The 25,927-nt window shown below is 41.9% G+C and overlaps 2 protein-coding genes across 2 annotated transcripts; one reads left to right on the top strand and one right to left on the bottom strand.

Annotated features, from left to right (window-relative positions):
- The first annotated feature begins 9,334 nt into the window (after positions 1 to 9,334).
- Positions 9,335 to 14,100, top strand: LOC115680680 (probable pectinesterase/pectinesterase inhibitor 34). Its single transcript, XM_030604496.2, has 4 exons — positions 9,335 to 10,179; positions 10,272 to 10,690; positions 11,891 to 12,027; positions 13,235 to 14,100. The coding sequence occupies exons 1-4, from the start codon at positions 9,649 to 9,651 to the stop codon at positions 13,930 to 13,932; spliced, it is 1,785 nt and encodes a 594-aa protein (XP_030460356.1). The 5' UTR covers positions 9,335 to 9,648; the 3' UTR covers positions 13,933 to 14,100.
- A 1,493-nt stretch (positions 14,101 to 15,593) lies between these two features.
- On the bottom strand, positions 15,594 to 19,102 carry LOC115680681 (calcineurin B-like protein 4). Its single transcript, XM_056303705.1, has 8 exons — positions 18,234 to 19,102; positions 17,566 to 17,648; positions 17,354 to 17,413; positions 16,949 to 17,057; positions 16,785 to 16,837; positions 16,498 to 16,578; positions 16,298 to 16,410; positions 15,594 to 15,985 (listed from the first exon to the last, which is right to left on the bottom strand). Exons 1-8 carry the CDS (start codon positions 18,310 to 18,312, stop codon positions 15,922 to 15,924), a joined length of 642 nt encoding a protein of 213 aa, XP_056159680.1. The 5' UTR covers positions 18,313 to 19,102; the 3' UTR covers positions 15,594 to 15,921.
- Positions 19,103 to 25,927: the final 6,825 nt, after the last annotated feature.

Genomic DNA, 25,927 nt, shown 5'->3' with positions numbered 1-25,927 from the left:
CCGAAAGCTCACTTCCCTCACGCCTTCACTGAGAACAATTATTCCGGTTAACTTCATAACACCGTCGGCCTCAAACTTCAATCGTCAACATCAATAACCACGGCCAACCAATAACCACCGGCCACTAGTTGGCCGACGGTTTCTACATCGTCGGACTAAATCCGGCGAGAAATTCTCAAACTCAAAAATCACGTAAACTGAGACTCAATCGCACGTAGGAGATATATATGCAAATCAAATCATGAGAGATGGACTAACTGAAGCGGCCTCTAACCGCAGGCATCGCTCCGGCAAAAGTGGAATGAATCTCCGTCGAAGGTTCCATCAATGGCCGACTCGGAAAAATGATGAATATGCCACAAAATGAAGGAAAAACACAGATTCAGTATTGATTCATCAACCTAAGAACACATCAAGCATAAAAGAACGAATTCTACGCACTGATTTCACAAAAATCAATTCGGTGCTTCTTTCAAGCATTTTGTCGAACATATGATATGCGATCTGAAAAACGAGATTCCGATTTGATTTCGATATGATTCTCAATCAACAAGTGATATACAGATGCCTAAATCATATTATTCTACAACAAATAGCCTTATTTCATGAGATTTTCACACAAACTCGAAAATCGAATCAACTTCTCTCGGCCAAAACAGTACATATAAGAGAAAGAAGTCTTACCTGGTTTGGAAGCAACGCGTAGTCCTCACGATCGTCTGGTTTGGAAGCAACGCGAAGTCCTCACAATCTTCTACGAAAAGGACCGCAACGGAATTAGGCGTCTTTCGGCACGGCGAAGAAACGACGAACAACAATAACTCGAGCTTCCGAAGCGAAGAACAATGATGTCTCGTATATCCGAAATGGTTATTCACGGGGTTGGGCCAACGAATGAATTAGGCCCAAACGATTTTTTTTTTTTTTTGAAAATTTCTATCTTTATAATCTTGCCAAAGAAATGGATGCTTGGATGGTCGACGAAAATTCAGGTGTCAACAAGTCTCATTATCCAAACCAAACCATAAAGACTGTTGTTGGGATTGCGTTGTTACACCACAACACCCACCTTCACCCCATGTCTCTCTCGCCAAATCAAACCATGAAGATAGCCCAGAAAGTGGAAACCGTGTTATCCACAAATTCCTTCATTGAGATATTCACCAAACTTTGATACATATTGAGAATGGTTCATTAATCAACCATCGGCTTTGATACCAATTGTTGTGTAAAACAAGCGATGAAACATTAAGATAATTAAAACAAGAAAATAAACCAAACATCGGATTAACTTGGTTTGGTTGATGGAACCTACTTTACTAGAAGAGCAGCACAGTATTCCGCTATAGATGAAGCCATACAGTGACAAATACAATCACACTCGATCTCTCAAACATTCTCAATATTTTCCTAATCCCCAATTACACTCATTAATTAACGTAGTGTTTGGCCTTCACAATTCCTAATAAATAATCTCCCAATCTCACAAAGGAATTCACAAATCTTAGTACAAAAATTATTGGCTTCAACACTCCCATATTGCTTTAGCTGTAATTCATGAAGAAGTCAACTCTTGGAAGCTCTTCATGAGGAAGCACGAAGAAAACCCACTTCTTATATATAGAAAGAATTGGATAAGAAAAGCTACTCAAACTAGGAATCCATAGCTAGAAAACCTACTCAGATCAGATTTCCTTTACGAACTCGAACTTAAGACGTAATGTCAACAATATTCACAATTCCGAGAGAAATGGAGAATGAATGAAGATACGGTGAATCTCCTAAATATATTTTTAGCAGTCTAAGAGACACATATGTAACATATTCGTTGAACTGCAAGTGTCCCATTGCAAGACATGAAGTCCAATCCATGGGCTTACCATTACACTGTGGAAAATTCAGTGCAAAAAAAAACATGTGATATCATTACCAGTATCACCGTAGCCCACTTGGCTTCAGGAATCACTTGCTGCCTCCTGTTGGCCAATAGAAAACTTCTCAACAGTGTTTTGGAAAGCCATAACCCCCGGATCAACCATGGCATAAGCGTGGAAGAGTACTAGACCATTGAGGACCTTTTAGGCCTTGGGCCAAATTTGGTTCTTTCGTGTTAATGTGGTCGAGCAAGTAGCTGAAGCAGAGGCACATCAGACCCCAAATTGGACAAATTCGGCTAGTCCGAGCCCAAAAATTTGTCAAAAATCTCTTTTGGGCCTCAAAAGGCAGCTACCAATGTCTGTCGATGCAGTGTCTGCTATACCGACCTAAGCGCGACGGTACTACTCACAGCGAACTGGATTTGATTTACGCGACGCTTGAACCGACTGATTGATAATAACGTGTTCTTTTTTTGTTGCTTTGTTGCTGTTCAGTTCCAAGTGGATGTCAAAAGGAAGCATTGACATTACGGGGTGGCGCCAAGTCTTGCCATGTAGGGCAAGGCCATAGTGGCCAAAAAAAAAAAACACAGACAATATCAACATCATGATCTTCGATTTGTCCACTAATTATTAGAACCTCCCAAAGGTTGCACGCCAAGATTTTCTTTTTTTTTCTGAGGAAAATCAGATGCAGAAATGTCTTTTTTTGTCCCAAGTTATACATAGATTGTGTGGCTATTAAGCTATTAGAACAAATGACTTGCTGATTATGTTATGTATACACACACCCATTTAAAGTCCATTGTCAAATTCAGTTGATTGGATTGAAAGCTGCTTCTTTATCTCGTGTTTGAGCGATAACCTTTTCCCCCCCTAGTCACAGTCCCTCATTAAGTTCAAAAACCCTATTTAAGTGCCCGGTTTTGAGCCCGCATCGTGCCCGTAATACAAAAAAATCTGGCGTAGCACCTTCGTATCGTGACCTTGTGGAAAACAAAAAAAATTTATGAATTTATAAAAAGATGGGTTTTCTTCATTTTTTTTTTCACGAGGATAATATCGGGACACGGTAGGAACCCTAGATAAATGACTATACAAAACCGACATTGTACTCACCTATATGTTGTTGGCACTAGGGTACGATGAAAGATGCCCAGTACTTGATTTACGTCTTCAACTAGAATACAACATCCTCATCATTGTTGATTGCATCCCCCATTGAATTTTGCTTGCAATGTTGACTGGAGGTGGATGGGGGTATCGAAGACTTCAAGTCACATAAAAAATAAATGTGGGCCTCTAATCATATTATGGCCAGTTGCTATCGACCTACATAGAGTGTAGGTCAGGGAAAAAAGGATGTCAACACTTGCCAGCATTGGATATAATGTGTCATGAATATGTGAATTATGTACAATGATAGCGTTGGGAGTCCAACACCTAGCACCGCTAGTGGAAAACTAGTGCCTCATATCACTAAGTACTAAAAAAATAACATATGTATCGTCGGAGAAGTTACCTAATCGGTTCTAAACTTATTGTACGAATACCAATTCAGTTATAAACTTTTCAATTTTGTCAATTTAATCTTAAACTTTTGTGCGAAATTCCACCGTAGTCCTTCTAATCAGTTTTCTCCGGAGATTGTCAACATAGCGATCCAGTCATTGCCAGTCGTCCTACGTGGCATATACCGTCATATTAGTGATTTTCGACGAAAATTGGCTGGAAGAACTGTATTGAAATTTCATACAGAGGTTTATAACTAAATTGACAAAATTGAAAAATTTGCGACTGAATTGACATCCGTATAATAAGTTTAGGACTGATTTGACAATTTTTCTCAAATGACGGGCATGCTCCGGATGTGACCAGAACATGTTTAGTGATAAGGTTACACTACTAAGTTGGATTAGTGGGCATTCTAAGATGTAAACATCAAGATCAGTGCTTTTTCTTAAGGTGCCCCTTTCATCTCATCTATATGTTTTAATTGCTTTCCTTTTCAATAGTCCTAAGGACGAGCCCCACATTGAATAATTGCAATCCCACGAGATGAGTGCTTCTCCACCTTCTAAAGTTTATTTCTTTTCATAGGAAAATGAGTAATAAAGAAGAAAGCATGATATCAGCGGGCGGATGCTTGAGAAGCTCATGGCAATGGCTAATCAAAACTGATCTGGTGCTTGAACTTAAAAAGTAGTGGTCCTCCTCCCCAATTAACCCCAATGCCTATCCACTCCAACTTGAGCATTGGCCATTAGCTTTTGCAACCAACCCAATCATGGTTTAATTCTTCTTCTTCTTCTTGTGAGCATGATGGAACCAATCATGTGGTAATTGAATGAGCAGGACACGAATCACGGCACCTAACAGGTCCATAAGCTCGATTAGGTACGTTAACTCACGTCACGAAATAATTATCTGGTTGGAGTGATCACGAGCCTTTCGTGTCAATTTAAAAAGTTAGTGGATAGGCTAAATAAATCACATAGTCCTTTGAATAATTTTTAGTTAGTTGAGGCTACAAGACATTAAAGAGCTAAGAAATAAAGGGAAATGCCACAAGTGATTCCTGAACTTTTGCTCAATGTGTAATGTGGTGCCTGAACGTTTAATTTGTTCAATGTGGTCCTTAAACTTTAACCCAATGTAACACTGAACATATTTATATAGTTCATTGGACTACATTGAACATGTATCAAAAGTCCAAGAATCACATTGAATAATTTAAAAGTTTATGGATGATATTACACATTGGTCTAAAGTTCATGTATCACGGTACATATTGGATCAAAATTTGTGGATCATTTATGTCATTATCCCAAGAAATAATTATGATATAAGTTGCTCAACAGGATCATGTGATCTCGCATGGGGGCATGGCTATGTGTGCCCCCCACCGCCACCCATGGACGGTATCCACGTGCCTTGTTGCATCGGTTCGTGGCCTCAATTCATCGTTCCTCCATGAACTCGCCATCACCCTTTGTCAACTTGCCCCTCTCACCCGACGCTAGAGAAAGAAGTATGCAGTAGCGTCAGCAAAGCCCGTCTTGTCCCGCGACACGTTGGCTAAAGTTTAGATAGAAAAGGTAAATTTAAACTTGGATGAGAACAATCATGTGGCGAGGGAGATTTTACCCGACAAAAGCTTTACAATTCACATTGGCAAAGTTCGTCCTTCAAAGTGAACAATGTCTAGTCTATTTTAGGATGGGTGTTAGAATAGATATTGATAAAGGCGATTATGGTGGCACTAATGATCCCAAGATGTTTCTCGTTTATAGAAATAATTGATCAAATGACGTGGTAAACTGTAGGGTTGTGCAATCGGACTAATTCTACCACAGAATCGGACTGGACTGCCCTGAAAACCGGTTCGATCTCTATTCCGAATGAAGAACTATCAGGGAATCGGACTGAATTTGGAACCGATTTTATAAAGCTTAAAAACCCTAATTTTTCTCTTGGCACCTTTTTCTCAGTCTCTCTCTTTTTCTTTGTCCTCTCCAATTTCACTCAAACAGTTCACGACTCTCTCTCTCCCTCGCGACTCAACCTCCTCGTCACTCACTCGCGGCTTGCCCTTGCTCGTTCGAGGCTCGCAACCCTCGCTCGTTCCTAGCCCGCATTTACTCGCTTGCCCCCGTTCATCTTTTAATTTGAACCGTTTTGTTGTTCATATTATTTTCTTGTAAAATATGAAACCAAAAAAAGAATCAAAAGAAGAACAGGTTCCGGAAAAACAGGTTAGGTTCCAGAGTCAGTTTCAGGGTAGACGTGGTAGGTTCTGGATTTCAAAAACTGTGAATCGATTCTAGCAAAGTAGGTTTTTTTTAATCGGGTAGCAACATAGGTTACATGTTTCAGATCTGGAATATATCCACCCTGAAATTGATTATTCAAATAGCGTGGTTAATATTTAATGTTCTAGTAAGAGCCTCCATTATCGCTCCATGGATTAATTTTTCGAACAATATTTTAGTATCGTTAACACTCTTCTTTGGGGTTTATGCATTGTGGGAGCAGACTTCACTTATGATAGGAATGAGATTCGTCTCTTCTCCGGACAGAGGGCATTCGTGGTATTTTCGAGAACCCAATGACGATAAACCGACGTCCAACGACTTCCTAGAAACAGAGATCCCTACTTACCGGATTGAACCCGGGGAAAAGCATCAATCTATGTCCGGGAAGCAGAGGAGAAGACGGTTGTATACTCTCATCGCTCGTGTTATCATCGGAATTTCAAAGTAATTAGTGTGCTCACGGACAAGCAAAGATAGAAAAAGAAAAAGGGTAAGCTTCTAATCTGTTTCCAAAGATAACAAGCAATGTAGGCGCGACAAATTTGGACGACACAAATCAGCGTAATGGTAGGAAAGCCCACAGGGCTCGGACAGCCTAGGTTTCGTCGTCCATTGCATTCGCGACACCACTGGTCCACTGTTTGTCGCCAAAAGGTGTCGGTGAAGGCCATAAATACAAGAGAGCCATAAAGCGCGCCCGGTGGTCAATAAAGGCGAAAGATCGATCGTCCATCCACCGATTTCATCCGTCTGAATGAGCGACGCTTTGGGGTTTGGATTAAACAAACATTGGAGCGACTTTTGGGTGCCCACGTTAATTCATGTCCTGCCTTCTTTTTCTCCCGCTGTTTTCTCTGTTCGAGAAGATGATTATGGAGGGGGGCTGTGCTGTGGGACTTGCTCTTTACTGTGGATCGTCACGTCACGACTGATGTCCGCTGATGTTACTTAAAAGCAATGGGTTGAATCGATTAAAGTGAAGATAATGACATAAATAATTTATGAGTGTTGGCTTAATATGTAATGTGATCCCTGAACTTTACTCCCAATGTATAATATGTTCTCTGAACTTTTAAATTGTTCATTGTGGTTCATGTACTTTTAGTATATGTTCAATTTAGTCTTAAACTATATGAAAATATTCAATATCGTCATTCCATTAATCCAAGTTTAGAGACAACATTAAACATTTTCATATAGTTCAGGAACTAAATTGAACATGCACCAAAAGTTCAAAGATCACATTACACATGAGGCTAAAGTTCAAAAATTATAATGAACGAATTAAAAGTTCGTGGACCATGTTATATATCGGGTCAAAATTCATAAATTATTTATGTCATTTTCCCATTAAATTAAGCCTCAGTGAGTAACGTGGAGCTTTGGATCCCAGGATTGGATAGGAGGCTCGAATTGTCTCGATCCCGAAGATGATTGATCCAAGATGGGAGAAAAGTGGGCATGGCTTTATGTCATTTGGGGTGTGTGGGGGTCGTCTTTAGTGGTGCCCTTTTGGCATTTCCCCTTTCCAAATCCCGCACTAATTTCGGACAATATTCAAAGGGCGTTCGAACAGGGCGTCGTCAATAAGATTGTCGAAACCTGGAAGGATCGACAAGATGATGATTCTCCTTCGTACAAGAAAGCGGTGTGTTGATGACATATGTAGAAGATGATGATTCTCCTTCTTGTTCTTCTTTTTGCAATTTGAAGCTATTACGGAGAGAATAAAAGCTTTTGAAGGACCTAATGTGAGATGGCATCCGAACGATAATCACTTCATATTATTATTAACATTCCATGTAGAAACTTTTGGTTGACAAAAGTCACCAACGAGCACATAACTTTGCCCGAATGTTTTTCCGGATCTCGTCACGTCATCGCTCGTTTTGGTCGAGACGGGCGGGCGTATCGACAATCCGCTCTACTGTATACATATTGTCGGTAAAGTCATGCGCATCTAGAATGCGTATACACCGCATATACATACAAAAGTGCATTAAGACATTAATATATCTAAGTCCCGTCATATCTGACGGGGGACACGCATACATTCTCGCACTAATAATAAGGGGTATGCACCGGGAGCCGAAACTGAAACGGCCATTTTACCCTCGAAGTTAATGCCTTTTTTGAGGGACAATTTAATGATAGGAGGGAGGGAATTTTTTATCCAGAATGCCTTCAAAGCTGCTTATCGGAAGTACGGGAGTCTGAGTTTTATAATGAATTAGATAATATAATTTATCTTCTACACTAATTAACTATACAATTGGATATTTTGGGAATTCCTTGGTGACCAAAGGACAATATTCTCCATTGGGTAGTAGGCAAATTATTTATTTTATTTGATCCGGTCAATGGACCATTACGACTTTCGTAGCGTGAGCACACTGTGTATGGTTGGCGAGGGACCAAGGGTCATCGTTGTCAATCATTAAATTTTTCGAATGTGCACATGGATTTCGCTTGTAGAAGTACTAAGACGAGATATGAGGTCGAGAACGTATTACGCGCTTCGCAAGTCCGACGTCGTGTCTTAAGAGTCGATCTCTATGAAAGCGGCGTCTCGTCGTCAATGATTGTACCGTTCATGGAGTCTTTTACCCTTGGCGAATGAAACAATGAACATATGTTTGGAATCTAAATGCGTGATATAAGAATATAGAAATTTTTATGGAATTTACATGTCACGATATTTTACATTTAAATCACAGTGGTACTTGTATGACCATATCATGTTACGGCTAGCAAAAGATTTCTAAGGACCGTAAGTAATCTTATTATGGGGGAAACATTTGTTTAGACCCAAGTCTGTTTAGGTGGGGTTTATTGATCACAAGAGTTTCGTATGAAACCCACATGAGCTTCGTACATATTAAGGGTATGTCTTAATTGACTTTCACTTCTCGCTTTTGTCTAATCTAACGTCGTGGTTCATGCGCTTCAAACTTTTTCAAAAGGTCTTGTTGACAAACTAAGTGAAAATTGGAATTGCACTGTTGCAAGAGTTTCTGAAAGTTGAAAAGGTACGCATTGTAGGGGGCTTAATTACATCAGATGGAATCCTCTGCACTTCCAAAAACACAATTAATAATGTTTGACAAACGTCACAGGGGCAACCTGTGATGTTCTTCTTTTTTGAAATCCAAACGCTTAAGTGTTGACCCGAAAATTCATATATAATTTTCTAATATTTCTAAAATTCGAGTCGTAATTTGAATTTTGACAAGAAAATGAAAGATACTCTTTTACTTTTATATAAATAAAAATAGAAGCAAACACGCCTCAAAACGATTTTAATCGCATCATGAATCACGATACACGCAATTTCGAAATCGATTATGTAGGAAGGGCATATCAATGTTTTCGGCTTAGGATTGGAGGGGTTTGTGGGTTCGATTTCTGTCCCAGAAAACTTAAGATTTGGGTAGAGTGTCGTGACGGTGGTTTATCGTGCTAGTTCTCTCTAAGCAGCTTACTTATTATAATCATGATATTAGTTATAAATAATGTATAAAATGTTTTCCATATTCTAAAGGGTAGAAATTGAAAGGAAAATTTGATAAATGAACAGTGTGAAAAGTCCCAAACTGCGTACCTTGACTGGCCTAGAGTTTCAGTGCTACAAAGTAGAAGTGAGCAGAGAGAGTGCAATAGTAGTAAGTGAGTAGGAGACAGCTCATGCATCCCGACACAGACCCCTTACCAACCACACTCCTCTCCTTCCTCCACCTCCTCCTCCTCCTCCGCCACGACCTCGACCACCGCCACCGCCACCGCTTCCCTCCACCACCATATAAGAACCACCTCCATCCTCTCACTCTTCATCCCCAACTACACCAACGCATAACACGTCAGAAAAGAACCCACCATTCTTCTCTGTCTGTCCATCTGCCTTTCTCTCTCTCTTCCCCACCACCACCACCACCGCAGCAGTCTCGCCGCCGCAGCAAATGAACTACGGCAGGCTCCGACCCTCCGACCCCGGCGGCTCCGACCGCTACGACAACTCCGACGCCCCCAGCCGCAGCGGCGGCAGCAGCAGCAGCACCCTCCGCCTAGTCCTCCTCACCATCCTCTCCCTCGCCCTCCTCCTCGCCTCCGCCGCCGCCGCCACCGTCCTCCTCCTCAAGCTCCGCCCCGGCGGCCCGTCCGGCCCGAAGCTCGCCCCCACGAGAGCCGTCTCCCGCGCGTGCGGCCTGACGCGGTACCCGGCCCTGTGCCTCGACGCGCTCGCGGCGTTCCCGGGCGCCGATGCCGCGAGCGAGCAGGACATGGTCCACATTTCGTTCAACGTCACGCTGCAGCGGTTCAGCAAGGCGCTCTACTTGTCGTCGACGATCGGTCACCTCCAGATGGAGCCGCGCGTGAGATCGGCGTTCGACGACTGCCTCGAGCTCCTCGACGACTCCGTCGACGCCCTCCGCCGCTCCCTCTACTTTGTCGCCCCTCGCGGTGCCAAGTCCTCTTCCGGGTCGGCTCAGGTAAGGCCGGGAGCTCGCGTTTCGCCTTGTCAAGTCAGTCAAGTTCCATCGGGGTTCAGAACCTGACAGCCCCCCGTTCCGTTTGCGTGCAGGACGTGGTGACGTGGCTGAGCGCGGCGATGACCAACCAGGACACGTGCACGGAGGGGTTCGCCGACGTGTCCGGGGGAGTGAAGCAGCTGATGGCGCAGAGGCTGCGGGACCTGTCGGAGCTGGTGAGCAACTGCCTGGCTATTTTCTCGGCGACGTCCGGCGAGGACTTCGACGGCGTGCCGATACAGAACAGGAGGAGGAGGAGGTTGATGGGGAGCTCCGGCGGCGACGGCGACGGAATGCCGGGGTGGCTGGGGAGGAAGGAGAGGAGGTTGCTGCAAATGCCGGCGACGGCGATACAGGCGGACGTGACGGTGTCGCAAGACGGGAACGGGACATGCAAGACGATCTCGGAGGCCATCAAGAGGGCGCCGGATTACGGTACACGCCGGTTCATCATTTACGTGCGAGCTGGGAGGTAAAAATAAACGTTTCTTTTTTTTTTTCCTTTTCTTTTTTTTTTTGGCCTTGCTAGTTGCTACTTACATGTAAGCATGTAAATATTAAAATTAATCCCAAAAAAAAATATATGCACTACTTTTCAGAAATTATATTATTGCTGTAATTTAGCTCGGAATATTATTTAGCATTTTAAGGGGCATTTTTTGGGGCTTGAGTCTTCTCAGTTGTCACTCTCATTGTTCTTCTCAATTTATTTATTTATTAATTTATTTTGTTCTTTTCTAGCAAGAAGGTAGAGAGTTTATTAACAATACATGCACATGATATATTTAGTGCATCGCCAGGTATTAATATATTTCGACCAAAAAAATAAAAAAAGGTATTAATATTCTTTCGACAAAAAAAAATGGGTACATATTTTAATTAATTTTTTGTGGCGAGCTAACATTCTTTTATGAGAATTTCATTAGTATTTTCATACAATTATTTTTTTTTAAATTTTCCAAACAAGTTATGTCATCTCCTTCCAAACTATGTTCATGATCAATTTTTCCAGTCGTGTAGAGTGTTTTTAAGGATCCTATTCCGCCCCCCTGTGGACCATAAGTTAGTCTGTTTGTACTATGCTTTTAATGAAAAGATAGTGTCAGTGCCTCAATCACTACGCCACAAATTGTTCCCACGATGTATTCAAAGTTAGGCTCGGTTTTCCCCGGCTCGACCCCGGAATCAGTCGGTTCGGTTCTAGGGCCGGTTCTCACGGGGACCGACTCGATACCCGAGTCTAAAAATCGGGAACCTCCTGTGATAGGGTAGATTTCGGGTTCTCGATCCGGGCCTACATGCTCTGGATTCCATCACCATCGGTCCATTAGTACTGATTGACTTCACCGGCCGTGCACTAACGCTGCAGCCTCCCTTTTTTTTTAACTTTGGAGTCGTGCAATTATGAGTTCCGCTCGTGAACTCGCTGCTTTCTAAGTTTTTTGACCTTTTCTGACTTTCCACCGAAGGTGACTTACCCAGCTTTCGAAACTTTCACTTTGGGAAACTTGTCTCACCATGCATATTGAATTTCGAATGATTGATCCGTTCCTTTTTCGGGTAGTAGCGGTGGCGGACAACGCCGCCTCGGCTTTGTCCATTTGTCTTTCCCTTTGCTTTTAACGATGGTCGCTGGTTTATAATCTTGGATTTTCGTATTTTAATGATCCAGGTACGAGGAAGATAATCTGAAGGTGGGGAGGAAGAAAACGAACCTGATGTTCGTCGGGGACGGGAAGGGCAAGACCGTGATTTCCGGCTGCAGGAGCGTCTTCGACAACATGACGACGTTCCACACCGCGTCCTTCGGTAATACAAAAAAAAAAAGAAATCCCTCCCTTTTTCCCGTTTGGGTCCCCGTATTTTCATCGGACTTTCGTAAGCCACCATCGGATTAAAAAAAATATTGGGATAAATGCATTGGAAGTCCGAAACTTGCGACGAAAATGCCATTAAGTCCTAAAATTTTAAAAAAACGAAATTATGTCCAAAAACTTATCACGAAAGCGCAGTTAAGCTTAAAAGCTTTCAAAAAGTGTAATAATGTCTCAAAACTCGTCAAATTGATCCAATCAAGTCATTCTGTTGATCGCATTTTTTTGAAGTTTTAGCACTCAATTGCATTTTCGTGACTAGTTTTGAGACTTTCCAGCGCACTGGACTAAAATTTTTATAATAATAACACAAGGAAAGAAGGCAAAGGTACAGACAGAGAGGTCATGTGACTCGAGCAAAACGCACGTGGACTGTCGTTTGAGGCCTGAGGGTGGGATCAGAACTTGGTTTCCATCGTTTTCTTTTCCTCTTGCTTGTCGTACGATTGGGATGTCGTCTTCGCGTTTGTCCACGTTCAAGAAATTGCCTCATTAAAGCTGAAGATTCACCTGTGCATGGCGCAGCAGCAGTCACTTAACAATATGAACTGTCAAGCTTTTCGTGCGGAGGGCATCATGTTCCTCGCCAGTGAAAGTAGACAGAGATCACTTTCACAGACAGTCGCACGATCGAAAAAAAGAGAAAGCACATTAGACCTAAAGCTCGTGTAATGCGATGATAGAGAAATCAGAATGTTTGTTTTCTTTATGTTTTTTTCCCTACAGAGTCCCCACGCACGTTCATCTTCAACATGAAGATGAGGCCAACACCACCCCCCATCTTCCTTGTGCTGCACGACCTTATCATCATCAACGTCGTCATTGCGAGCCCGTCTTCCTTTTTCTCTTTTTTTTTCTTCCCTTTGTTTTTCTGAGTGGATGTTGCGCTGTCGGTCCCAACTTGGAACCCGAAGCTGTAGAGAAAAAGAATGTGAGAAAAGAGACTACCATCTACTTCTCGTATAGGTGGGGACGTGATCATGATTCCTTACGAGTGTCGATCAATCTTGTCTTCACTTAGATGCGGCCAGGAGTTATGAACCAGATGAATCGATGACTTGAACAGAAGGTTGTTGCCATGATGAGTTTTTAATGTCCCGTGAATTGCTTAATGATGGTGCTTTGGTATATGCCGCGTGCAGCTGCCACCGGAGCCGGGTTCATCGCTCGGGACATCACGTTCGAGAACTGGGCCGGGCCCGCGAAGCACCAGGCCGTGGCGCTCCGCGTCGGGGCGGATCACGCGGTGGTCTACAGGTGCAACATCATCGGGTACCAAGACACCCTGTACGTCCACTCGAACCGGCAGTTCTTCCGGGAGTGCGACGTGTACGGGACCGTGGACTTCATCTTCGGGAACGCGGCGGTCGTGTTCCAGAACTGCAGCCTCTACGCCCGCAAGCCCATGCCCATGCAGAAGAACACCGTCACGGCCCAGAACCGCAAGGACCCGAACCAGAACACAGGCATCTCCATCCACGCGTGCCGGATCCTGGCCGCGTCCGACCTCGCCGCCTCAAACGGGAGCTTCCTCTCGTTCCTCGGCCGGCCGTGGAAGCTGTACTCAAGGACCGTGTACATGATGTCCTACATCGGCAGCCACATCCACCCGCGGGGCTGGCTCGAGTGGAACGCCACGTTCGCGCTCGACACGCTCTACTACGGCGAGTACATGAACTACGGGCCGGGCGGGGCGGTCGGGCAGCGGGTCAACTGGACCGGGCACCGGGTCATCACATCGCCCGTGGAGGCCGGCAAATTCACGGTTGGACAGTTCATATTCGGATCCTCCTGGTTGCCGTCCACCGGCGTCTCGTTCTTGGCCGGGCTAACCATCTAATCAAACGGTTCTCGAAAAAACAAGAAAAAAAATTGAAAAAAAATCATGTGGGTTCTCTCTGTAATGCGACGGGTATAGTTTGGAAAATTTTCTATTTTTCTTGGGTATTTTTTTTGTAAGCTGTACTAATAATAATTGTACAACGTCGCTGCCCATTTCTCGTTGCCATGTTTAGCGCTCATTTCCATTGAAGAACCTACGGGACTAACGAACGAACGATCCTGCGCTTTCTTTCCCTTCGTTGGATACGTAACGTATGTCTCCACATCCATATCATCATGAAAGAAATCCAACACAGCAAAGACAATTTCGGGGGCAAGATTGAATTGGAGAGAGAGAAGGTACTTGCGCGCAAGTCAAACTCGGGCGTCGCATGAATCTTGTCGGGTTGTGACCACTTTTGCCTCGGAAACGAGAGGCCTGCGATGTGGGTGGTGTCGGTGGCGACGGAAAAAATGAATGCTGTGATCTGTGAACCACCTTTTTCTTGATGACCCACCACCCCGTTTTGAACATGATCCATGAATCTGACCAGGGGAGCGCAAAGTGCTTTGAATTCATGGGGCGTGCTGGGACATGGGGGGGGGGGGGTTGGGCGGGGGGGTGTGGCGGGGGCTAAAGCCACCGACATTTACTTTCTTCACGGCTCAAGTCAAGTGGGTCACTGACATTTCCCAACCACTCTCGATAGATTTGCATGGTTCTTGTAGTCTGCAGAGCTCCGGACTTATGTCTGTGACTGGAAATTTTCGTATCTTTATTGAATGAAAACTATCTGCTGATGAAACAGATCGAGCCCGAGACTACTCTTATCAGTCATCTTGCTTCTGTTTTCCGGCCCCGGTTTAAGTTGGAACTCTTTGACACATGCGCAAGATGAGCCGAGTCACTTCTGTACGAATCGAAGCCGCGAGCCGTCGACATCCTTCAACAACGCTCCTTGTATGTAGTGAGACTAACCTCAAATTGTCGTCGCGAATGATTCATGGACCGTAAGGTCGTAATCGAATTACCCCAAGATCCCCCCGAATTCGAGGTTTTTTAAGTGTTTGCAGAACAAGAATTTGGAGCACTGAAAGAGGAAACTAGAAGCTGAGACTGGCTGATTGATATGGAAAGTTAATAAAAATTGGTAATGTTTCATAGGTTAAATTTCTTCGCAGCAACTTATTAATGGCTAGGGATATACCCTTTTTTACATTGATTTTAGATTACTTCCTAATCACGTGAAAGATGTTAATAATAAAAAAATTGAGATAATTAAAACTCATGAAAAATTATGATCCCGAGAGAAAAACTATCAGCAAAGGAGATAGGTACTTACTTTCCAATATCAAGATACTGAGCATGATGAAAACAAACTTAGGAAAAGCTAACATATCAAGCTTTACTTCTCACACGAAAAGTAACTAATCGTGTCAAAGAATTTTCGCTTACTTAAGAGGTTTAAAGTTACTTTTTCTTAATGAAAATTTGCTAATCACATCGCAAAATGATTAATATGTTATTAACCACCGTGCTCAACCTCTTAAAAGAGTGTAACACATGACAATCTAGTGGTATGATGAACTGCATTGAACACTTCACTGAATCAACAAACAAGCATGCACAGTACCAGATGTATGAATATAGTTTTTTTTTTGTTTTTTTTTGGTAAGGAGTGTATGAATATAGTTAACTTCGACATTATTGATATTTTTTCAACTTCCCCATTAAGCTCCTTAAAATTACAAAGCAAGAAAGCTGCATTTAAATGACATGAATCACTTGCACCCTCACATCCCATGTATAACTTCTCTGGAGAGCTCACCCTCATCCGCAAGAGTTTGAGATATCGGCACTGGCTGATTGATGGATGATTCAGTGACCGTGCTGGTCCGCACCGTGTTGGATGCTCTCTTTGTGCCGATGACAGATGTCGTCGATGTTGCTTGCACTCATTCATGGCGGTTAATGGATTAACTTCAGTATGCAGCTATTATCTGAAGCTTACACCTCTGAATCTTCTACCTCGGAACTAAGCACAAAACTCGGGAACGCCAGCGTAATGTCCCTGCAAAAAGAAACGAAACTGTTCAAGAATTGTCCCACTATTCAAGAAATGTCCCACTAGGAATTATGCCAACTATTGCACGACCCGAAAATCTCAAACACCGCAAGGTGGAAATGAAACGAGTGAAGTGGTTAGTGAGCATGAATGGGACCTCGCCATGAACAAGGAAGTGCATAGGATGATTAAGAATTTGTGAATGTGCGTTTGAGCCTCGCATAATTCGTGCATCATGATGACCGGGCTCGGCAGAAAGATGCAAAAATCAAGCATTTCATATAGATTTAATTAAGTGTGTAGTCTATGAGTACGCACTTCAAATATGGTAGCGTCATGTTCCTGATCAGCGAAGGGTTCTTGGAAACAAACTCCTTCCATTCTTCCTGGTCGATCTTCCCATCACCTTTGGCATCTGCTTCTCTGAACGTCTGTTGAAAAGAATAAAATATCAGCACGAATCTTTCATTTGACCTCTCTCGATTTGAAGAGAAACAGAATGTAAGAAATATGAGCACCTTATCCACAATTGTTTCAACAACATCCTCTGAAAGAACCAGATCTGACTCATGTAGAAGTGCCACTACCATCTCCTTCAACTGTCCAGGCCAACCACAAATTATATGAGCAGAGAGATGTAATATAGAAGATATTCATTTCTAAATGGGGGCATCAGAAGGCTCAAACAGATCGGCATATATTGGAGAAAGCTATTCAGACAGGTTCAGTCTCCTTAAACCAAAACAAAATTAAAAGGAATTACAGGAACACGATTGTCCGTATTGGAACTGTAGGCAGCACTCACCTCCTCTGGCTCTATGTATCCAGTGTGCCTCAAGTCGTACAATCTGAAAGCAACTGATAGAAAGATCCTCGGAAATTAGCCAAAGCACATTCATTTAACTACGTAAAGCGAAGAAACTATAAGATTTAAAAGTAGAATCAAAGATAAAATGCGACTCCTCTTACATGCAGTTTTGTCTTCTATTGGTGCATTTGGGTGAAAGACACCCAGAGATCTGACAAATTCTCCAAACTCAATGACACCATTTTGCTTCACATCAAATAGATCAAAAATCTGGAAAATATCAACAATTTATATGTATTTAGATAGAGATAGAACATGTATATACGCTAACAAATCAAAAGCAGGAAGCGAAGACCAAGTTGAAACTGCAGCAACTTCAAACTACGCTTTCTCTAAAAAGTTGCACTCAATTTAAATGCAGCAAATGAGATATTAAAAGTAGACCATTAGCCATCTGTTCGTTTCTTTTGTACTCATTTCAGGGGATACATCATTTTCATGGTCAACAAGATACAAACTTAAGTCCGAAGAATCATAAAAGTAAATAAATGAGACAGCAAACAGACCCTGTCAGCGAAGAGATTCCTATTATTTCTGTTCCTGAAAAGAGCAAGATTGAACTCTTCCTGCAAAAGTTGCGATAAAGAAAATTAATCATCCAGTTCTACCAAGCATGAATATGAGAGCTTTGATCACAAAATGATTGAATGGACCTATTAACGAGATAGGAACTGCAACCAACATTTTATAACCTCCATGTTCAAAAACAAAAGCACACCTTGTGAATAAGCCCGTCATCAATAATTGAGCTGCTTAGTTTCTTAAAGAGCTCGTACAACGCCTCCACTTCGCTTACGGTAACTGGAGTGCATAAAATCAAAGTCACATTAAGCCATCAACCTTATGAACACACTGATATAAGAATACAAAAAAAAAAAAAAAAGACAAACGATTCTTTATTGGATACCGACTCTTAAGAGGATTCACGAGTAAAAGAACTAATGATATTTTTAGCAAAAATAACGTTGGCTAAAGTTAATATTTCCTTAGGGGTAGAATCCCTAAAAGTGGCTGTTACATTCAAAGAACATAAAAAATCATCACCTCCATAACCATGCACTATTAAAGACCATCAAGTTTCCTAATACAAGACCATACCATGAGGCAGAAAGAAAGCGCCATTCATTGATAAAAAATTGTTGAGCAGGCCAACACCTGAATCTTGAACTCTGTACTTAACATATATATAAGTCCAGTGATCTAAAGAAGTCTCCCTCATCCATCTATACCAAGACTATGTTCCCCATTGAAGATACATTGAGAATTGAGATGGATTAAATTAGTCTCAGGTTGTATCCTAGCTTGAAGTAATGCTCAAAATGAATAGGCATATTCAAAATCAAGCCGTTGTGGCCGTTTAACTCTACGACATAAATGCATACTCACAAGGTGTCTCAGAAGCCAGAACAGTAGGCTCCTCATACCCAGGCGTCTGCTTAACACCTTTTGAGCAAAAGCAGCCCATGAACTATCTTTCCATCAAAAGTATGACAACCGTGCTGTAGGACTGGACAAAGAAACACCTGCGAATTCCACAATATGCAGTCTGTTTCCTGAAAAGAAAGTATAACAGAGCTTAAAATCCAGCCTTTCATATTAGTCGTCTCTGTAAACTCTGTGCTCCTGATAAGCAAAGGAGAAACAAGGGCTATCCACAGTAACACATCAACCAAACAAGACAAGGAACCTACAATCACATCCAAAGCAGAGTCGTGGATGTACATATCTAGTCATGAAAAGATGAAACAGTATGCGTTATTTAGAGAAAAGAAAAGTAAATAATAGAAACAGGAAAGAAGCTATTGCATGCCTCCGAATTTTTTAGGTTGATTACCAAACCGCAATAAAGCCTATTACGATGGATACAGATAACTTCAACCCAGAGAATGAAACTTGAGCGACTGGCTGTGCATCACTACGATAGACAGCCAATTGAATACACGTATTGTGCTTGTATATTGACAAAAAGACAACATGTCCATAGAGACACTGGAATCATTCGAAAGAGACAGCTATGGTTGAGACCGCTACCCAATGGCGCCAGTTATAAGTAACTGGCTCAACAGGACATGTAATCTGAATGCAGGAAAGAAAAAGAGCAGAGTATCTGGACAGTAGGGAAAATGGTCATCAAGTAATTTTTTAAGCATGGGCACGAGACTAAGGTAATACTCTTAGAAGGATTTGTTACAGCGACTTTTCAAGTGATGGGGTCATCTGCTCTGTCCTTAGTAGCATATACCAAAGCCAAAATGAGAGAGATTCGGATCACAAACGATATTAGCCGCAGGGAACACTAAGATCATTTATAGAAATTATCAACCTTAAGTGGAATTAAGGAATATCTCTCGACGACAAGTCCCATGAGACCACGAAACATCATATCACTGGCTTAGTAGTATATTTTAAGAACGAGTATATGGTATCCAGTGCATAAATAAAAGGACAGGTAGGAGATTTCAGACTCTTGCGGGTGACAAAGACCAATATCCTTTAATAATTAACAAGTAGTTGTCACTGGCAAAGCCTCCTAAGCAGATTGGACCTCCCCTAATTAACTCCTAAAGTAGTTCTACAACCAAACTGGTTCGCCAAGAAACAAAAATACCAACACAGAACAACTAACGAGCACAAATAATAAATTCACAAGACGTGATCCTTTCGGTGAAGCAGAAAAGTACCCAGATTATTATATAGAAGCATAGAAAATCGATCAACTCCAGAAATGTTCACGTTCAGTAGCAGACAGAATGTGAGCCGATTGTCCGTAAAACAAATGACAGATTAAGAAACGTTGTCGTATCTCTGAAGGGACCAAGCGAGGCACATTACGCCAAATACAAATCGTTCATTTGTTTTTTTTCACTCAAGTCAATGTAAGACGTCCGAATCCTCGAATATAAAAAAGAGAACAGAAAAGAAAATTTGTTGCTAGAGGCGAAAACTAGTGCAGTAAGATCTGGAAACCGCGAAAGGAAAAGGACAATCAAGAACGCAATGTCATCCTAGACAAGTGTCGGGCATCCACCGGCGAGAACATTTAATTTAAAAAAACAAGAAATCGCTATTCTTCCCCTCTTTTCCAAACGTTACAACGCGGCGCAAAGCAAGAAGTCTGCAAGCAACAGTCCTGCTCGGAGGCCTCCCATCTGTTCGGACCCAGGAACGATTCGAGCGACCATCGTGTCCCACGAAAGCAACGGGGCATGCGATCCTTTTCGCACCTCCAAGCAATCCCACGGGGAACCCAAGAAGGCCCCCCGGACATCAAAAGTAATCCCCGCTCGTCCCCATTTCATTAAAAATGGAAAGCTTGTCCGAACAGCCCGAACAAACACACCCGGCAATCGAAATCGCACGGCCGAAGAACAGGGGGAAGAAACATCCGAATCGATGACAGGCGCACAGCGAACGATCACCGACGTGTCCCCGGAAGGACGGACTCGCGCGAGGAGGAACATGAGGCCAACTCACCTGGACCCGAGAATAGCGCGCGGGAGCAAATCCCAGGTGGGTTCCGCGCTCCACCTGTCGCTCCGTGGATCTACCGCAAGAGGGTCTGCGAGGGGGGAAGCTGGCGCTGGAGCTCGATGGAGAAAGGCCGGAGCTTTCGATGAAAGAACTGAACTTGGGGGAGATGAGGATCGATGGCGTATTTTTATAGAGACGAAGAGAGAGAGAAACAGAGACACACGTTCGACACGTTCCCTTTGAGTCCAAGTAACGGACCAAAGAGCGAAAATTACTGTTCTTTTGTTCTCAGAAATAATTTGATAACAAAAATGAGTTTGGTAAATTTTTTATTAAAATAGCACATTTTGCAAAAATTTGTCTTTAGAAAGCAGTTTTGTATGAAAGCAAGTAAAAAAGTTCTTCTTGTTTCTCGATACAATTTCGAGAATGAGTTCTTTTTCTTCTTTTTCTTTTTTTTCTTTTCTTCTTTGTGTTGTTCTTCCCTTTTTCCTTGTGTTCTTCTTTGTGTTGCTCCTTTTTCCTTTTCTTGATGATGTTGAAAAGTCAATAATTGACGACCTGCATTATCCGGAAAACACCGAGACCTTTCGTGAAATATCGCTACTGACGCTTTTAAATACGCCCGCGTGTCCCAAAAATCGGTCCGTGGTTTCCTTCGGGGTTATCGATATCATCAGGAGGCTGTTGCTGTTGTATACGAACGGTGACGGTGTTGGCGAAGACGCGAGTTCTGATAATGCATCTCTAACGAGCTCCGATATCGATACTATTGAAGAAAGTAGTTGTAATTTTTGGACGCACGAGCAGTTCTTGGATTAGAGTGAAAGTCGAGGAAATTTGACCTTTTAAGATCACATGTAGTTTTTGTTTTTTTTCTCATATAGAAAATTCAATTAGTGGGTGTTCATTAAGAAAACGAAAAATAAAAAGAGTTGCTATTCTTTTATGGGTTAATATTACCAAAAATCCCAAACTGATATATATGTGATAAATTTACCTCAAATTAATTTTTTGACTATCAAAAACTCCAAACTTGTACATATGTGACAAATTTACCCTATGTTAGTTTCTATTAAATTTGATTAATAGCACGAAAAATCATAAACTGGTGCCAACGGAGATAAAACCTCAAATTATTATACGTCATGTGTCATCAATTCATCAATTTGACGATAAAATTTAACGAAAACTAACGGAAGGTAAATTTATTATGAGTATATCAGTTTGGAATTTTTTGTGGTCAAAAAATTAATTTGAAATAAATTTATCACAAATATATGAATTTTGAATTTTTCGTAATATTAATCCATTTTTTATTAATCGTGTTTAAACACTTTTCCGTTGATAGGTCTAATCAAATGGGCTTGTGGAAAAATAGAGGAAAAGTTCAATATTGCTTCGATACGGGCATCATGTCATCGGGAAGAGCAGTGCATTAATGAATTTTCTTTTTTTTATAGCATCGAGGTGGTGAATATCAAGCCAAAAGGCTAAAACTTAGGGCAGCGAACCGTAACCACGATCCAAATTCAACACTTAAAAAGGCCAAAAGAAAGAATAAGATCGAGTATACAAAAATCGATTTATTAAGTGATGTGACTCGCGTATTTAACACTTCAATTACTATCTGTCGCATTATCTAGTTAAGTAATTTAGCGGATTGAATTTAGTATATTTATCATTGACGGGCCAAGTAAAAGCCCGAAAAGGGGAGAAAAGTCTAAGCAAACACGGGAGTCCTCGGACATGATGGTACAAGTGGATGCGGATTTTGATAGCGAAACCCACAACTTGTTGCTCAGTTGCTCTTACCTACGAGAATTTTTGTTTTTGTTTTTTTTTTTCCCAAATGAAGAAAAGAGAATTTCGACCAAAAAAAAAAGAAGTAAGAAAAGTCATACAGCAGACAACGTGACAAAAAGGGAAAATAAATAATCGATTTTGTAACCCAACTAATTTTAGGTAGATCAAATTTCTAAATGAAGTTCTCTAAATAGTCATGGAGTGTGATAGTCGGTCAGGTGAATTTCGCTTATGAATTAATATCTTATGATGATACACATCTGATATAGAGGTGATTGGCTTCTGGGTAGGCCAGTTTACGGTCTAGAAATGGGGACTGACCTTGTAATTCCTGGTTTCAAGTTTTTGGAATAGGTTATGGAACCCAAGAATCGGCCACTTTTTGTTTTGTTCATAAAATCAAATTTTTATAATAAAATATAAAAGTTGCACCATTTCGTTGTACAAACATAGTCGAGTGACTATGTTGTTTTTTTGTTCATGTTGCAAATCATGCTTCTATTTTTTTTTTATGGAAGCAAAAGTGTTTCCTTTTTGTTCTAAAAGAGGCTTCAAAATCGATTCAACCCTAGTCATAGGCTCTCAGAACCGGGAATCAAATTGGTTCTCGCTTGAACAGATCCCTGTTGGTTCGGTCCGAATCTACTCAAGAACCGGACCTGCTGCCCATCTCTAATCTGATGTGAAATTTGATATATCACGAAACTGAGCATAGGCTACATTATCATATGAAAACTTCATAAAGTGAAAGTGAGACGAAACGAAACTTTCCTAGTTAATTAAAATTTTTAGGGAAAATTGCACTACAAATCTTAAAACTTGTCAGAAAAGTGAAATCAAATCATATTGTCAACTTCGTCCAATTTGGCTAACGGAAAATGCTGACGCGATTTTTTTATTATTTCTCTTTCCTATGTGGCGTTAAAATTAACTAAAGTACTAAAACGATGTCGTTTTGGTACAAATGCTAATTTTTTTACACAAAATCTTAATTATATTAGGTTGAAAAAAGTCTAAAAGTTTTTCCAAAAAGAAAAAACCAACTAAACAAAAGGAAAGGCTAAAAGTTAAAACAAACACAAAAGAAGAAGAAAAAAACCACAGGCGGTGGTGGGCCTGACTCTCCCGCCTGTAAACCTTTTTTTAGTTTGTCTTTTATTTGGAAAAACTTTTGGACTTTTTTAACCTAAATTAGGACTCGACCCAAAACAAGTTCGTTTTAGTGCTTTACTTAACTTCAGTGCCACGTAGGATGCCAAGTAGGAGAGAGAAAAAAAAAACGTCACGCCAACATTTATTGTTAGCCAAATTTAATAGAGTTAACCAAATAATTTGATTGCACCAATTTATCAAATTTTAGGACTTGATTGTACTTTTTAAAAGTTTTAGGATTCAGTTACAGTTTCCTGAAAAGTCTAGGACTTATAGTGCACATATCCCAAATTTTCATCTTTAATATTCAGGATCTCATCTCATTCCCCGTCGTTTTATTTTGTACGCAGAGTCCCTTTTCTTCCGAAACTGCGAAAAATTAGCCGCGCGAATCGGATGAAATTTGTCCCACCGCCCCAACCCAGAACTTACCGGTCCTTAAAAAAAGACTAATGAATTTTCCTAATAACCCCGCAATTCAATTCACTCAAAAGATCTGTTATTTTAGGAGAAAGTAGATCGACAAAAATACTCCCCGAAAAAAGTGAAAATATTTTCCTGAAATTAGACTAAAATTAGTTGTGCCGGGCATAATTGGCATAGTAGAATGACGTACCTCGTGCAGGTATATTATCACTAAATCAATAATGCTTCAAAGCTAAGCATTAAAAAATGCGAATTATGCGGAGCAAACAATCATGAAAAAGAAAAAGAGTTGCATTATGATAAGGTACATGAACCCCACATGATCAAACCCGAACGAATTGGAGCTGCATTGCCTCGCATAAATAAAAACAATCATTTAGATTCCTGGGACGCACATAATTGTAGACCCTTGTCTCTCCAAGCTGTACGATGGAGAAACTTCCTACGACATTCGAGATTAATTAAGGACATAATTCGAGCATTAAGCAAAAAAAGAGGGCACGAGACCTGGGGCCCTTGGTAGAGTTGGGGTTGAATCAGGCAGCAAACGCCTCACATACGACCTTCTCAGAAGTGAACTGCCCAGTTCCTTGTTCGTTTTGCAAGACAGGCTCTGCCCATGGCTCGAACACCATCGGATTTGATTCGCGCCGGGAAAACGACGTGGATGGTCTCTGAACTGGGACCTGCATGATGTGCAATGTCGTCTTTGGAAGTTCGATTTGGTCCTTGAACTGTTGGTAAATGTTTGATGCAATTCTTGCGTTGGCTCACACACGACAAATCGAACATCGTTTGATTACGTGGATTATTATGCGTTGAGTTGGATTTTTAGAACTGACGGGTCAACGTGTCCATCCTTTTCCGCATCTACTTTACAAAAGAAAAATAAACGGGACGGCATTGCATAGTAGGCCAACAAAATTCAAACTTGACGGATTGAAAGCCACGTAAGGCAGATTCCATTTAACTTAAATTAACGAAAAGATGGCATCGAACATTTTTCATATAGTGTCCCGGGGATTAGATTGAATATTTAACAACAGTTTAAGGGTCACATCGAACAAATCAAAGTTCATGAACGGCATTACACATTGGATCAAAGTTCGGAGACCGCTTGTGTCGTCTTCCTATTCATGTTCTTATATCAACATTAGGGGTGTCAATGGGTCGGATCGGGTCACGTTTACATGATACCCGACCCGACCCAAAATACTAGACAGGTGTGCTCGACCCGACCCAAGACAAGACCCGAACAAGGTATAGCTAAGTGATCGGGTCGGGTCGATCCGGGTCGGGCCGAGTCGGGTTCCGTGTTTCAAACTCAGCCAAACGAACCTTTTCTCATCCATCCCAACTCCCCATTATCTTGCTCCTATGCATTCAATTATATGTTCACTCATGCTCTATTTTAAGAAGCAGAAGATCTACAATTCCAGAGGCATATTTGAACGAACACACAGCAGAAATCCAATACACAACGCATCACGCTCCTAACACTCTCCAGTAATAATCCAGTAGCGAAAGAAGATCGCCATAATGTCCAGATACAAAAGACACGTCTCAGGTAACCAAATAGAGCAACGAAAAGAAAATCGAAAAGCCCAAAAAAAAAAAAATCACCTCCGATACGAACAGCTCTGACAACCCATCAGCTAAGTCCTCAGCGCGGGGGATTCCGGCGACGACCTCGACGAGGAAGGAGTGGGAGCCCTAGCGGGCGCCGGGAGGGCGGGCCACGCGCCCGACCCGAGCAGGCCGCCCCCGGCCTCTCCGCCGGCCGGCTTGCTCCGCGCGGGGGAGGGGGCGCCCCCCGCAGCATTGGCGTTGGCCATGTCGCCGGTGCGGTTGCCGTCGGACTCGATCGGGAACTCGATGGTCTTGCCTTCGGCGAGGCTGCGGAAGCCCTGGATGGAGGACTCAGAAATCGCAGAAGAGAACGCAGAAGAAGCGAGAGAGTGAGAGAGACGTGGAAGAGAGATCTAAATGGTTTCCTTGTTTGGGTTGGGCTTGGGTACCCGAGCCCAATAAATACAAAACAATACCCAATTATCTTTATTGTTACCCAAACAAGTTGAAACCCAACCCGATCTAATAAAAAAATTTCGTATTCGGATCGGGTCGGTTTGTGTTTCGGTTCGGGTATTGTGTTTGGTTTTGACACCCCTAATCAACATACAGTAACCGGTTGCAATACTTGGAGCGCTCGTTAATGAGAACCCTTT

This window comes from Syzygium oleosum, unplaced genomic scaffold (genome assembly GCF_021117445.2).
Source record: "Syzygium oleosum isolate NSW1041296 unplaced genomic scaffold, Sole_v2.1 Sole_v2.28, whole genome shotgun sequence".
Classification (NCBI taxonomy): Eukaryota; Viridiplantae; Streptophyta; class Magnoliopsida; order Myrtales; family Myrtaceae; genus Syzygium; species Syzygium oleosum.
The sequence above is the reverse complement of the archived record's forward strand: the minus strand, read 5'-3'. Positions and strand labels throughout refer to the sequence as shown.